Source organism: Aulonocara stuartgranti (genome assembly GCF_965226115.1).
Source record: "Aulonocara stuartgranti genome assembly, chromosome: 8".
Classification (NCBI taxonomy): Eukaryota; Metazoa; Chordata; class Actinopteri; order Cichliformes; family Cichlidae; genus Aulonocara; species Aulonocara stuartgranti.
In genome coordinates, this window is record NC_138959.1 from 20,877,624 (window position 1) to 20,893,260 (window position 15,637).

The following is a 15,637-nucleotide window of genomic DNA, read 5'->3' on the forward strand; positions in this document are numbered from 1 at the left end:
TACACAACAGTTGGAAAACTACACCCAAATATTTCCACGAAACCTTCCGCATGTCGAACCAATGAGCTTCGAAGATGTTCGAAAGCCAGACTCAGTTGACCAATGAGAGCGGCGGATACTTCTCGCTAAAACACCGCGTCGAAGTCCACTTCTTTGGGAGCTTGGTTGCTGGTAAACTGAACTGTAGCGGAATTAAGTGGAATTTGAATGTTGTTGGACCTCTTCGGCTCTCTGCCACCTCCTCGTAGACGCCGACAGAGTACCTCTCCTCGACGGCAATTGCCCGTGGTCGGTGCCTGGTCAGCGAAGCGGGAGCCATGCCTGTCCCCGCTGGATACCTCAGCGACTCCACCGCCGCGGCCTTCACATCCTCGGCCTCACTTATCCCGCCGCCCCCGATAAACACGCAGCAGCCCGGTGTTGTCACTTCGCTCCTGTACAGCGGTTCCAAATTCAGAGGCCACCAGAAAAGCAAAGGAAACTCTTATGACGTGGAGGTTGTTTTGCAGGTGGGGCAGTGAAGCGGCTATTTCGTTATTCAGTCGAGATGTCAGAGGCATTTGGTCATCTGTCAAACGGGCGGCATGATGATTGACAGGTGTTAAAATCAGCCTGTCCTGTCCCGTAGCAGTGCCCACGACTGAATACAAACAAACATTTTAAATTTGTTGTCAATGTTTTAATGCAGCTGAAGTAATTTATTACTATAAATACTAATAAGGACATTCAGAATTGGTGTAAAGGCCTACACAAACATTTACCTCAGTAGAAAATTATTTGTATTTGAGGTTGCTGTTAGAAATTAAATATTTAGCATTGGCTTTGTAAAACCATAACTTGATCTGAACTGATGTCAATGTGATGTAGTTTATTGTATGTCTTGCTTTCTTTTTAAAGCATGTGACCATGGAGGATTCCTACTTATGTGGCTACCTGAAGATAAAAGGACTAACAGAGGTGAGAGAGGTGATTCCCTTCATTAAAGCATGAGCATAAATAATTTATACCATGTCTGGCCACAGCTGTCATGGAAATTGTTGTGACTATTTTTGTAGTAGCAAACATGTCTAACAGTGCCAAGAGAAAAAGGCAATAACATAAGACAACACAAAGAGTATTGGGCTTTTCAACCAAAGTATCAATTGATGTTAAAACAGTGGGAAACGTAAGTACAGCTGTTTAGCAAAAGGAGTAGAAGGGCTAACTTCTTGAAGGCTTTTTGCATTTTTTTAAAGGTTTTTCTTGCACATACTGTCCACACTTTCCATTAAACATCTACTAATTCATTTGCTGGTCACTATAAAATATACATTTCTAGTTTAATTTCAACTATTGAACCTTTTCTTTGAGTGCTCTTTGAAATAGTTGAATCAGTGACTGCACCCTCCCCTGAGGCAGATCGCACCAGTTATTGTGGCCGTGCAACTCCTTTTTGATTGGCCCTTCGAGAACACATTGTTCTAATATGCATGTCTCATCAATAAAAAAATGTTGTTAGCTTAATACTTAAAAGTAGTTTTGAGATTGTCACACAGGTTCTTGAAATCCTGTAGGTTTTAATTTGTTAACGGCTTAAAGTCAGAACACCTTAATACCTACAGAAATGAGCGGGTAGTCGGGATCGGCCACAGACAGATTCATGGCAATGGTAGAGAAGATATAAGACACCCAACATGTGTTATTCAGTAGGCTACATTTTGAGCTCACAAACAGGCAGTTTAAGTTTGTGTTGAGGCTGTGTGCACTAGGTGTCGGGAAAGGCAACGTTTATCACAGGTTGAACTCGAATGGCCACACGTAACCAGAAGAAAACAAACAGTCAAAACAAGACTGTAGTTAAGTTAAATGACTTCCTGAAAACTTATATTTAGGCTTTTAGTTCATCCTCTGCTTCTTCCTTGTCATTTTAATTCAACTTTCTTCTGATTGGTGGATGTTATACTACTAATCATGCCTTAATAGCAACGTTTAAAGATGGTGTGAATAAGATGTTATCAGCACACTGGCAAAATGGCCATAACACTATCTCTGCAGGAGGTGTGTTAAAATCTATTTCACAGAGTAAATTACAGCTAACGCAATACATGCTATAATTAGTGTCCTCGGTTATTAAGATAAGATAACTCTTTATTGTCATTGCACAGTCATACATAGTACAGTAGTACAATGAAATTGGAAAACTGTCCTACGTCGGCCTAGGGCTGCCACGATTAGTCGACTAGTCACGATTACGTCGACTATCAAAATCGTCGACGACTGATTTAATAGTCGACGTGTCGTTTGAAGCTTTGTAAGATCCTGAAAGACGCAGGAATAAGTAGCAGGATTTAAGAGTGTAATAACAGACTGAAACAGAAGATGGCAGCACTGCATGTACAAGGATGCCAACTGCCGTTAAACCCCGAAGAAGAAGAAGCTGTGTCCCAGAATTCATAGCGCGGCCCAGCTCAGTTTCCAACAATGGTGGCAGCTAGTTGGTTTTACTCTTATTATTCTTTCTGGGTCACAAAATAAATGTTTAACATATTTTCAGGCGAGAATGTAGCTGTGTAAACCTCAAATATCTGCTCAGTTTATCAAGACACCACATATTTTCAAAAGTGCTCCGACGTTTTCAGAGACATCTGTTACCCACTAGCTCGATAGCTAGCCGGAGGCTAGGCTAGGCTAACTAGAGCCGTGAGAACACCGGACTCCCGGCAAATCGTTTTCAAACCCACCGCCGTCTTTCGCTACTCAGGTTAAATATATATATAAGTCACTTAGATAACTTCAAAATGTTATTGTTTGGCTTTTTTTTAGTATTTTATTTGTTCCTGAGTAAATCGGTTTGGCTGAGATTAAAGTTTTTACACAGCTGAATAAACGTCAAGCAGACAGCTGATTATCAGAAGTGTGAGATGCTCAAGAATTTACTCCGGTGTCCTGTTATATTTTAGATAGCAAGGAGTTTATTAAACCACAACAATCTGCAGATTTCATTAAAATTTAATAAACTATCATCTTGTCTTTATTTTTAGTTAGCACATACCTTAAACACTTAAAGCTGTAAGCTAATGATAGTTATATAAGAGCAGATGCTGCTGGTGCAATAAGCTGTATGTCCAATGGATGATCTGATTAGTCGACTAATCGCAAAAATAATCGGTGACTAGTCGACTATCAAAATAATCGTTTGTGGCAGCCCTAGTCGGCACTACATATAACACGACACGATATGACACATCACAACGCAACAAACAACACAACACAGTATATTAACTTAGTATAAAAAAGAAGAATAAGTGTATGTGTATTGCACACTGTTATTATTGCACATTAATTATTATTGCACCTTGTTATAAATATAAATATTATTATTGTTATTGTTTTAAACATTGTTACCTCCCCCCTAAAAAAGTCCAGGGAGGTAGCCAGTCAGGTCAGCCATTTACATTGATCAGGGCTATTGCCCTGTTGTAAAAGCTGTCCATGAGTCTATTTGTTCGGGACCTCAGCAGCCTGAACCTCCTGCCAGACGGCAGCATCTTAAACACCCGGTGTCCTGGGTGTGTGCAGTCCCGTAGGATGCTGCGTGCCCTCCTGAGACAGCGAGTGCTGTACAGGTCCTTCAGGGAGGGAAGAGAATGTCCAATGATTTTTTGGGCCATATTGATGATCCTCTGGAGTCCCTTTCTGTGTGCTGTGGTGCAGCTGGAGAACCACACACTGATGCAATATGTCAGCACACTTTCAATGGAGCAGCGGTAGAAGACGGTCAGCAGCTCCTTCTTCAGCTCCATTTTTCTGAGGATTCTCAGAAAGTGGAGGCGCTGTTGGGCCTTCTTTAAGACCGCAGAGGTGTTAGAGCTCCATTGGAGGTCTGTGTCTATGTGCACACCCAGAAACTTGAAACTGGAGACCCTTTCCACGCACTCCCCGTTGATGCTGACAGGCTGCAGCTCGGACTTCCTCCTTCTGAAGTCAACTACCAGTTCTTTTGTCTTGGTGGTATTGAGGTCCAGGTTGTTATCTACACACCAATCTGACAGCCTCTGAACTTCAGCTCTGTACGCCGTCTCATCTCCCCCTGAGATGAGCCCCACCACGGTGGTATCATCTGCAAACTTGATGACTGTGTTGTCTGGGTGGGAACTAACACAGTAATGTGTGTACAGAGTGTACAGTAGGGGACTCAGTACACAGCCTTATGGAGAGCCGGTGTTGAGGCTGAGGGCTGAGGAAAGATGAGGCCCCACTCTAACTCTCTGTACACGGTCTGAGAGGAAGGCTCTGATCCAGCGGCAGGTGGTGGAAGGAAGTCCAATTTCTAGCAGTTTAACTATTGGTCTGTCCGGGAGTATCGTATTGAAAGCAGAGCTAAAGTCAACAAAGAGCAGCCTGGCGTAACGGCCCTGCACTTCCAGGTGAGAGATGGTGGTGTGGAGCGTTGTAGCAATGGCATCTTCAGTTGATCTGTTAGCTCTGTATGCGAACTGGAGCGGGTCGAGTGAATTACAGAAGTAATTACTAGGTAACAGCTCACGTCTTTGTGTTCCTGCTGTACAGAGCATCCAGAACATTCCCACTGTATGAATGCAGTGGTGAACTAGCTGTGACATTGTGTTGGCTTATTACACATACCTCTTATTTGTCAGTCTCTAAATGATCACTTTCTGTAGTAGTGTTTTAGAATTGAAGTGTCTTTTATATAATTGAACATTAAGTAGACCGATGCGTTTGTTATCATTTAATGTTACTTTCTTTTTAATTACAAAGAGTAGAAGTGACCAGACGTGTCTTCAGTTGCTTCTCGTTGTTGTTTTAGGAATATCCAACACTGACCACTTTCTTTGCTGGAGAGATCATCAGTAGGAAACGGCCATTTCTCACTCGGAAATGGGATGCAGATGAGGATGTGGATCGTAAGCACTGGGTATGGTGAAACTGCTTTTATTTGTAAATTACAAAAATTATTCTCCATCAGACTGATTTATTCTGACCTATCCTGTAAACATTTTTTGTGTCCAGGGCAAGTTCCAGGCCTTCTACCAGTATGCAAAGACATTCAACTCTGACGATTTTGACTACGAGGATCTGAAGAACTCTGACTATATTTTCATGAGGTGGAAGGTACGATTACCGAACAGTGAACTTAACTATATTCTGCAGTAGGTTGCCTCTTATATTTCTGTTGGTTTTTCTCACCTGCCTGCCTTAGGAACAGTTTTTAGTCCCTGACCACACAATTAAGGACATCAGCGGCGCTTCCTTTGCGGGATTCTACTACATCTGCTTCCAGAAATCCACAGCAACAATTGAGGGCTACTACTACCACAGGAGCTCCGAATGGTGATGCAGCACACTAAAAGTTATTGTGATTCAAGGTTGACTTGTATTAGGAGCTTTAACCAGCTGGCTCACCTCTGAAAAGTTGCTTTATCCTAGACTGGCTGAAAATCTGGTTGGGGAAAACTCATTCAGTCAGCTTCTCTCAAGTTTTCTCAATTGTGGCTCCTCAGATAATTAGCAGACAGCTCTAGTTTAAAATGTGTAATTTTATATACACAAATGTTAGGGAGTTTTTATTGTTTTACTTGCTTATGCTTCAAAAGTTATGTTACACATATTTCTGTTTTCTGTTCAGTTTTCTGTTGAAACAGGAAGCTGACCCTGTGACACTGACAAGAGACCAGTACAGAAATACATATCCGCAGAAGTTGACTTGCATTATATTATTCTTAGAAATTGACTTGCAACACACATACTTTGTGACACACACACACAGCTTACACACACAGACAGCTTTTCACCCGTGCCGCACGTTGTCAATCTTAAGTGTCTCAGTGTTGTTTACTCACCTGACTGTTTGTTAACTGTAAATCTCTGACAACAAAGCAGAACAGTCCAACCTGCAGTTTGGTCTGTTTAATTTATGTGGTTATGCTGCCTGGTTATAAGCAAACTTAGCCCCACTTTTACTCCATCTCTAGTGTTTTTGTGCATTCTGTGGTAGCAGTTTAACTGTTGCTGTTCAAAATAGTCTCCAAGCCATTTTTATCTCACGAAATTCACACCTACAGTCAATTTACAGCCACCAATTAAACTAACATCCAAGTCTTTGAGGTGTGGTTGTTGGCACCATTGCCTTAGTCTTTCTGTATGTTGTACCTATGCAAAAATGTTCATATTGCCTCATATTATACAGAATTGAAGCAAATACCAATATATTTGCGACCAGCCAGTATCAGATAGGTGATTGATATAGGTCTGGCTGTAATATTGCATTCGCAGAAGTGCAGCACTGCTCTGTAGCCTGTACCTACAAAAATGTGCCTTCTCACTCTTATGTCTGTATTTCTCACATAGTGTTGATGTATATACATGCTGACATATACAATCTCCTACCAGGTACCAGTCTTTGAACCTCACCCATGTTCCCGAGCACAGTGCCGCAATCTATGAGTTCCGGTGACCCTGGTCGGCGTTGTGGATCTTTCTTTTGTTGGACTAAGACTTAAAAGCAAAGCAGAGGTCTGCAGACGCTACTAGGGATTTGGACTTGGAGCAGTACAAACTTTTACATGTTCTCAACCAGTGGGTGGACAGACGAAGATGAGTATACAGGATATAAGGGACAAATGAATGTACGCATGGAAATGCTGGAAAGGAAGAAAGTGCAGGTGTGCTCCCTGGTTGGAGCTTGTAAAGTCAGAACCAGCAGCAAAGACTGGGTGCGGTTCATATAGTGTGCCCCTTTCTTCATTTCTTTTAATGTCTGGCTTTAAAAATGCTTGGCACAATATCTCGAGACACTTTAAGCTGAGTTGGGAATTCCCCTTCTTATTTTGCAAATCGAAACGTATCCAGCTTTCATTCACTTGGAATGAGCAGAATAAACGGGTTCGGCGACCGTCGGACAAGGATTCCTTGCAGGACTCTGTTCTTATAAACACAATCTCTAAAGAAGTAAATCACCATGTCGGTGGAGGAAAGCCAACACAGAAGGTTAGGTTTATCAGGTTTTACAATTGGAGCTTTAATAAGCTCATAAGCTAGAAAGTCAGTATTTTTAAGCTAAGCTGGTTCTTTGTTTGCCTGCCAAGAGTATATGTTGTTTTACTCTGAATGATGGTCACTGAGCGGCACTTTTTCTTTCTTTATTTTTTAAAAATGGATACAATCTGAGAGACACAAGCTTTTCCCCTGTGTTTATAAAACCGCTTGGGAGATCATCACATAGGATTGCTGTGGATCTTATTCTTTTGAGTTATGTTTGCACAGGTTTTGTTTTTGTTACTAAAATGCTTGCAGTTAGCGTTCTACACTTACATCCCAGTACACAAGCTTCAAGGCCGCAGGTTTCACACTTTTCATTTTCTTTATTACATGAAGGCTTTAGAGCCAGTACAATCCCATAACAGTATTCAGAAGAGTATTTTTTTATCCTGCACTCTGCATCAAACGAAAAGCTTTTTACTCCCCATGTGTCGTTTTAAATTAAGACCCCCCCCCCCACATTTGTCTCCTCAACTATGCAACACTTTCAAGATAGCACTCCCCAAAAGTAAGGCCCTGATATGTGAGAGGGAAAATTTGATTCTATCCTTAGAGTATATGAAAAAGAACTATCTTAATTAAAAGGAAATATTTTTGTTATAAATATATGTGACAACACTCTCCTGCCTAATCATGTTCCCCTTCTATTTGATGGTGCCATCTTTTTAAAGCTTATTAGAGTTGTATTATAACAAAACGTGTTTGTTTGAGACTAACATTGGATTTGATTGGTGGTGTGACTATAAAGAGTGGAATATGGATTTAAAAAAAACAATTTCAAAACACCCTTTGTTCTGTCTTATGTGTTTGACCTCTTTACAATAAGTTGTGGTACGTGTTCATTTCAAACTCTGATGAAAGGTGTGATAAACTGGAAGATCATCTTGCCCTCTGGTGCCCTCTAGTGTCGCTAAACACTTGTTGCAGCCTTCCTGAGGATTTATCGACCCTGACTTTGTTTTGAAGCATTGTGCAAAGGTCTTGACGCACTTGCAAAGGTCTTTTAAAGGGTTTTTTTGGGACGTTTGCTGCTTGGCTGCAAAAACAACCATTTTTAAGAGAAGGTTGTTTTTGTTCGTTTAGCCACTGGCCTATGAATCATAAGCACAAAGAAGGCACTTAAGTCAAGGGATCAACCAGTGTTGTGTCGAACACAGTTAATTTAACAGTTGACAACTTTAAATCTTTAAACACTTTGTTACTGGCAGTCTGTTAAAAAAACACATTTTGGTCACATTTCTTTAGTTGAATCGATATAAATATGTGAATTTAAAACACAGTTTGGCAGAGAGGAAACCGTATTTTTGCACCAACAAAAGGATTCACAAAAAGCTACAAACTTCTCAGCATGGTGTAAATTGTGTCTGTGAGAAATCTGACTAAGCTGGGCAAGTAGAGGACAAAATAAGAAGTTGCAGGACTAAAAAAGATCTGCAGATGATGAAAAGTATCTGAATGTCATGTCTGTAAGTAACAGGAAAAAACAATCCAGCAAAGACCTGACGCAGGATCTGAGAGATCCATTTGATCCTTTGTTTCATCTACCGAAACCTCATCAGAAATGGTCTCAGTGGAAGAAGCCTCAATGAAAGGAAAGCAGGTAGGAAAAACGGAGGAATGATAGATTTTTGCGTGACAATGATCCCAAACTTTTCCACAGTATAATCATGCTTGGATAGAAAAACACACAATAGAACAAACACTGTGGGTTGTGGATGGGCCTCCTCAGAGTCTGTACTTCAACATTTGTGAAACGGTGTGAGATCATCTGGATGAAGAACACAAAGCCTGGAGAACTGTTCCTCAAGAAAGTACCAGAAAACCTGTCTCAGTGAGTTCACACCATGTTGTTCCTTGTATGTTTGCAAATGTTTGAATGCATTTCTGTATTCATTTATTTTCCCAGCAAAGAAACCAGCTTTCAGCCGACTGAGACACAAACACACATCCTTTATTGAAAAAGAAAGTATTGTTTGAAAAGTAAGAAAGAGACGCTCTACTCGCCTAAGGAGAATCAAGCAGCTGCTTTAATTACATATATTTGTTAGCTAACATTTACCCACCTTTCATTATTATTATTGTTTGTTTTTCTTGTCTGCTGGCCTGAATTCTTGCAATGTAGCAATCCAGTTAGTACACAGAGGAAAGCCTTACGGATGGTTAAGAAATGGGGAAACTGAGTAGTTGTGTTAAGCTCAGGCTGGACTGCATTTTCCAGTTTATCCTCTCTTTAGTTTAGAGGCCGCAGCATCCCAGAATAAACAAAATCATTTTCACTACGTGACTGCAGTGAGAAGCAGGTGTTCATTGGAATAAACTAGAAATGGTGAAAGATAGCTAACCTATCAGCACTTTGTAGTGTTATCCCCCAACACCATGTTTTAGGTTCCCCTAAGAGTAAATAAAATAATGAGTAGTATCATCAATCTAAAAGATTTGCTTTCGCTACAGTTGTTGTTACAGGTAATGTAGTGCACCTGATTTAAACATATTCTTCAGCATTGCATCCTTCAAAGAATAGATGAGAAAAATACGAACACTTGTCAAACTGTCAACAGAAGCAAAAATATGAAAAAAGATAAGTGTTATTACAACAGTCAAATATTTATAATACAAATGACCACCACCATCAGAGGCACTCAAGCCCCAAAAATGGATAAACTAACATGTTAATGCAACTGACAATACAGATGAAGCCATTTTTGTGGTGTTTTGAGCACAGATTCAAAGGATTGTTGTACTGTGATGCTTCCTCTATCAACACACGAGCACAAACAAAGCTTCCTCAGAGACCCTTCCCTGTATTCACCGCCTTACCACCAGCTCGACTCCTCTCCCATCCTGTTAATTACAGCTACCACTGGATGGTGCTAAAAGCCATGCAAAAGAAATGCTGAATACGATCACTGTTACATGTCAATAGGCAAAAAGCAATAAAAAAAATGCATTATTACCTTTTAATTATTGCCCTTGGATACTTACAGACTACTGCCAAACAACACACTGCTTTGAACTTTCAGTTTTTCAGAATAATGTAGACAATGTTACATTTTTTGGCAATGTTCCAATTCTTGTCATCCGGAAGCTAGGACCTTTTTTGTTTTCATAACCTCAGGTGATCCAGTTTTTTTGCTTCTTCTTCCACGGCATGACATTCGTTACATCCCATCTGTGATTTATTATGCAGCCGGTACAGATATTGCTGCTCCTTCGTCTTAAGCATCACCAGCAATGGACAAAGCTGTAGATCAGCCAAAGACAATGAATATCTTGTTGTAAGAAAACATTTCCTAATACCAATGACACCGTTTTGCAGTTAGCCACTACAATGGAAACCACTGTTAATTACGTAACAAGGTCAAAAAAACAGATTATTAAAATTTCCATAACCAGTGCCAAATAAAAGGACCTATTTGAAGTTTGGTAGCTTGATTTTGCTGTTTGCGCATTTATTGCAGTCACTGTAAGACGCGATACCTGCTAATTCTTCTTTAGATTCATTAATAAAAAGTTCCAGGTCTTTAGTGGATTCCCCCCCCCCCCCTTTTTAAGGACATTCGGACACTGTTTTCTGCTGTAGATAGTTTAGATAGCTTTTTAGTCATGCTACATCCCAGTTTTTTTAAGCAGAACTGTGCCAAGATAGACAACAAGGAATTATTTTATTTGATGGTGCAAAAATACTATAAAATACGAGGTTATAGCTGTCACTCTATATTATCTTTGCCAAATTTTTTTCCAATTTTTTTGCACAGAATCAACTAAAGGACAAAATGTGCATTCTCAGATTTTTTGATAGGGTGGATGGATGCATGGATGGATGGATGGATGTGTTTTTGTGACAGCCTGCTTTAACAAAGTGCCTTAATGTACAATTTAAAACTGGCTCATCCCCTGAGTTAGGTAGGTGACTTTTCTATGCTTGATTGATTTTAAATGAAAAAAAAAGAGGTTAGGTACAAGAACTGGATCCAAAATGAGGAAACAAGCCTCAAGAATTGCCACTTAAGTGCATTTTTAAAAAATGTATATGAATGCCTGGTTGTTTGGAAGCAAAAAAAACCCAAAAAACTTCTTTATCCCTGTTGCTAGCTGGAATAATTGTGACTTACGATCTTGGTCTGCTCTGTAGATCCTTTGTCTGGTACCAAGACTGCATACCGTCTGAGGGTGGACAGGGCTGGGAACCCTGACCTATGTGGGCGGTTTGTGTGCCTGAGAATTCCGAGAATAGTGGCAGGGATTTGTTACCAAATAACATTCCCATTCTAGTTTTGCAATATGCGATCAAAGTATTTGTTTTATGGCATGTGTTGTGCAGAATTCTTTCCCTGAAGGAGTGGAGCTGGGTCACTTTCACATTTTTTATTCCTTTCACACTTTCTCTACTCATTTCATCGAGCAGAGTATTTTGGTTTGTCCAACAGGCCACTTAGCATTGTGAAAGCTACATTTCTGGCTTCCCAGAAGCTTTTTTTTAATGCAACTTATCAGAATATGCAGAATATATTTAAGTAAGTAAGTAAAGTTTATTTATATAGCACCTTTCACAGACATATGTCACAAAGTGCTTTACAAGGTAAACACATAATACAATCATAAAATACATCATAAAAACCCTGGTCTAATTAAAATTTTAAAATCGCACCTGAATCTGATTGGTAGGCAGTGGAGCAACTTTAAACCAGGGGTCATATGAGGCAGTTAAACAACTCCTTGGTGGCAGAGCCCCTGGTGTTGATGAGGTCCGCCCCGAGTTCCTGAAGGCTCTGGACGTTGTAGGGCTGTCCTGGTTGACACGCCTCTGCAATGTTGCGTGGAGATCAGGGGCAGTACCTGTGGACTGGCAGACCAGGGTGGTGGTCCCCATCTTTAAGAAGGGGGACCGGAGGGTGTGTTCCAACTACAGGGGGATCACACTCCTCAGCCTCCCTGGGAAAGTCTATGCCAGGGTGCTGGAAAGGAGAGTTCGTCCGTTAGTCGAACCTCGGATACAGGAGGAACAATGCGGTTTTCGTCCTGGTCGCGGAACACTGGACCAGCTCTTTATCCTCTCCAGGATACTACCGCGGTAAAGTGAGCCGTCATTTGTGAGCCGCGGTCAAGCCAGCCGCCTCCTATCCGCCGCATAAATTTCCTTGCGCTTTTACACCAGTCTTTACGGTAGCGCCTTTTCGCTTTATGTGCCGATTGAAAGACTATACCCGCGCGCGCACAAATTACAATGTAGCAGCCCGATACAGTCAATACAATTATGGAAATGTCAGAAATTCATTAAAAAATCATCCTGAGTAGTTGAGGTCCAACTTTCAACACATCCCCCCTCTGGGACACCTACTGTACCTGTGTGCCAGGTTTCACCCAGATTTACTGTAGAATTCCTCAGAAATTAAAGGGTACTTGTATTCAATGCAATACAGCCAATGCACTACAATTGTGTCAATTTTCAAAAATTCATTAAAAATCATCCTGAGTAGTTGATGTCCAACTTTCAACACATCCCCCCTCTGGGACACCTACTGTACCTGTGTGCCAAGTTTCATCCAGATTTACTGTAGAATTCCTCAGAAATTAATGGAAACATTTATTCAATCTAATACAGCCAATGCACTACAATTGTGTCAATTTTCAAAAATTCATTAAAAATCATCCTGAGTAGTTGATGTCCAACTTTCAACAGATTCCTTCTCTGGGACACCTACTGTACCTGTGTGCCAAGTTTCATCCAGATTTACTGTAGAATTCCTCAGAAATTAATGGAGACATTTATTCAATCTAATACAGTCAGTACAATAGAATTATGTCATTTTTCAAAAATTCATTAAAAATCATCCTGAGTAGTTGATGTCCAACTTTCAACACATCCCTCCTCTAGGACACCTACTGTACCTGTGTGCCAAGTTTCATCCAGATTTACTGTAGATTTCCTCAGAAATTAAAGGGTACTTGTATTCAATGCAATACAGCCAATACACTATAATTATGTCAATTTTCAAAAATTCATTAAAAATCATCCTGAGTAGTTGATGTCCAACTTTCAACACATCCCCCCTCTGGGACACCTACTGTACCTGTGTGCCAAGTTTCATCCAGATTTACTGTAGATTTCCTCAGAAATTAAAGGGTACTTGTATTCAATGCAATACAGCCAATACACTATAATTATGTCAATTTTCAAAAATTCATTAAAAATCATCCTGAGTAGTTGATGTCCAACTTTCAACACATCCCCCCTCTGGGACACCTACTGTACCTGTGTGCCAAGTTTCAGCCAGATTTACTGTAGAATTCCTCAGAAATTAATGGAAACATTTATTCAATCTAATACAGCCAATACACTACAATTGTGTCAATTTTCAAAAATTCATTAAAAATCATCCTGAGTAGTTGATGTCCAACTTTCAACACATCCCTCCTCTAGGACACCTACTGTACCTGTGTGCCAAGTTTCATCCAGATTTACTGTAGAATTCCTCAGAAATTAATGGAGACATTTATTCAATCTAATACAGTCAGTACAATAGAATTATGTCATTTTTCAAAAATTCATTAAAAATCATCCTGAGTAGTTGATGTCCAACTTTCAACACATCCCTCCTCTAGGACACCTACTGTACCTGTGTGCCAAGTTTCATCCAGATTTACTGTAGATTTCCTCAGAAATTAATGGAAACATTTATTCAATCTAATACAGCCAATACACTACAATTGTGTCAATTTTCAAAAATTCATTAAAAATCATCCTGAGTAGTTGATGTACAACTTTCAACACATCCCTCCTCTAGGACACCTACTGTACCTGTGTGCCAAGTTTCATCCAGATTTACTGTAGAATTCCTCAGAAATTAATGGACATTTATATGCAATTCAATACAGCCAATACACTACAATTATGGAAATTTCAGAAATTCATTAAAAATCATCCTGAGTAGTTGAGGTCCAACTTTCAAGACATCCCTCCTCCGGGAAACCTGCTGTACGTCTGGGCCAAGTTTCAGCCAGATTTACTGTAATATTCTTCAGAAATTGCAGGGAACTTATGTTCAGTGCAAGAAAGGCTGAAAGACGACCACCACTGAACAAGACACACAAGCTGAAACGTCAAGACTGGGCCAAGAAATATCTCAAGACTGGTTTTTCTAAGGTTTTATGGACTGATGAAATGAGAGTGAGTCTTGATGGGCCAGGTGGATGGGCCCGTGGCTGGATTGGTAAAGGGCAGATAGCTCCAGTCTGACTCAGACGCCAGCAAGGTGGAGGTGGAGTACTGGTTTGGGCTGGTATCATTAAAGATGAGCTTGTGGGGCCTTTTCGGGTTGAGGATGGAGTCAAGCTCAACTCCCAGTCCTACTGCCAGTTTCTCGAAGACACCTTCTTCAAGCAGTGGTACAGGAAGAAGTCTGCATCCTTCAAGAAAAACATGATTTTCATGCAGGACAATGCTCCATCACACGCGTCCAAGTACTCCACAGCGTGGCTGGCAAGAAAGGGTATAAAAGAAGAAAAACTAATGACATGGCCTCCTTGTTCACCTGATCTGAACCCCATTGAGAACCTGTGGTCCATCATCAAATGTGAGATTTACAAGGAGGGAAAACAGTACACCTCTCTGAACAGTGTCTGGGAGGCTGTGGTTGCTGCTGCACGCAATGTTGATGGTGAACAGATCAAAACACTGACAGAATCCATGGATGGCAGGCTTTTGAGTGTCCTTGCAAAGAAAGGTGGCTATATTGGTCACTGATTTGTTGTTGTTGTTTTTTTGAATGTCGGCGAGGATTCCGCACGGCACTCCCCTCCATTCACCTCGCGAATCTCCGCTCTCTTCCAAACAAAGTCGACGAATTACTGCTCTTAAACCGGACTAACAAGGACTTTGCACGCTCTGCTGCCCTCTGCTTCACTGAAACCTGGCTCAGTGAGCGAGTCCCAGACGCTGTCTTAAATCTGCCGGGCTTCCAACTTCACCGGGCGGACCGCGAAACAGAGCTCTCAGGGAAAACAAAGGGTGGTGGAGTCTGCTTCTACATTAATGAAGGTTGGTGTACTGATGTCACAGTGTTACAGAAACACTGCAGCCCACACTTGGAAAGTTTTCTCATCGACTGTAAACCTTTTTATTCACCGCGGGAGTTTTCTTCCTTCATGCTGGTCGGAGTTTACATCCCTCCACAGGCCAACGCGAACAACGCACTGTGCGAGCTGGCTGACCAGATTACTACCCTGGAGAGGAAATTCCCGGATTCCTTTACAATTATTCTTGGGGATTTTAACAGAGCAAACCTAAACCACGAACTCCCTAAATACAGACAGCATATAGTCTGCCCCACCAGGGACAACATCATACTGGATCACTGCTACACCACTCTAAAAGATGCCTATCGCTCTGTGCCCCGGGCAGCTTTGGGACATTCTGATCACTGCATGGTCCATCTTATTCCAGTTTATAGGCAAAAACTCAAACGTGCCAAGCCTGTAGTCAAAACTGTGAAGAAGTGGACTAACACAGCAAAGCAGGAACTGCAGGACTGTTTCGACTGCACTGATTGGACTGTTTTTGAAGCTGCATCTGAGAACCTAGATGAGCTCACGGACACTG

General features: G+C 41.0%; 2 protein-coding genes across 3 annotated transcripts in view; one reads left to right on the top strand and one right to left on the bottom strand.

The window, feature by feature from the left end:
* Positions 1 to 108: 108 nt before the first annotated feature.
* LOC309713303 (glucose-induced degradation protein 4 homolog) lies at positions 109 to 7,823 on the top strand. Its single transcript, XM_082544835.1, has 6 exons — positions 109 to 509; positions 898 to 957; positions 4,808 to 4,915; positions 5,011 to 5,112; positions 5,201 to 5,331; positions 6,391 to 7,823. The coding sequence occupies exons 1-6, from the start codon at positions 318 to 320 to the stop codon at positions 6,452 to 6,454; spliced, it is 657 nt and encodes a 218-aa protein (XP_082400961.1). The 5' UTR covers positions 109 to 317; the 3' UTR covers positions 6,455 to 7,823.
* Positions 7,824 to 8,555: 732 nt separating this feature from the next.
* LOC309713301 (uncharacterized protein) overlaps positions 8,556 to 15,637 on the bottom strand; it is a 36,534-nt gene continuing 29,452 nt past the window's right edge. The window contains exons 1-2 of one of the 2 annotated variants that reach the window (XR_014278541.1): positions 11,687 to 11,877; positions 8,556 to 11,253 (exon numbers count right to left, since the gene is read on the bottom strand). Coding sequence is in view for 1 of the 2 variants with exons in the window: in XM_082544832.1 (XP_082400958.1) it covers positions 10,261 to 10,279; positions 11,151 to 11,253 (122 nt within the window). In the remaining variant the exon portion in view is untranslated. Of the gene's footprint in view, positions 11,254 to 11,686; positions 11,878 to 15,637 lie in introns of those variants that run through there. The other variant, XM_082544832.1, reaches the window with a different exon arrangement.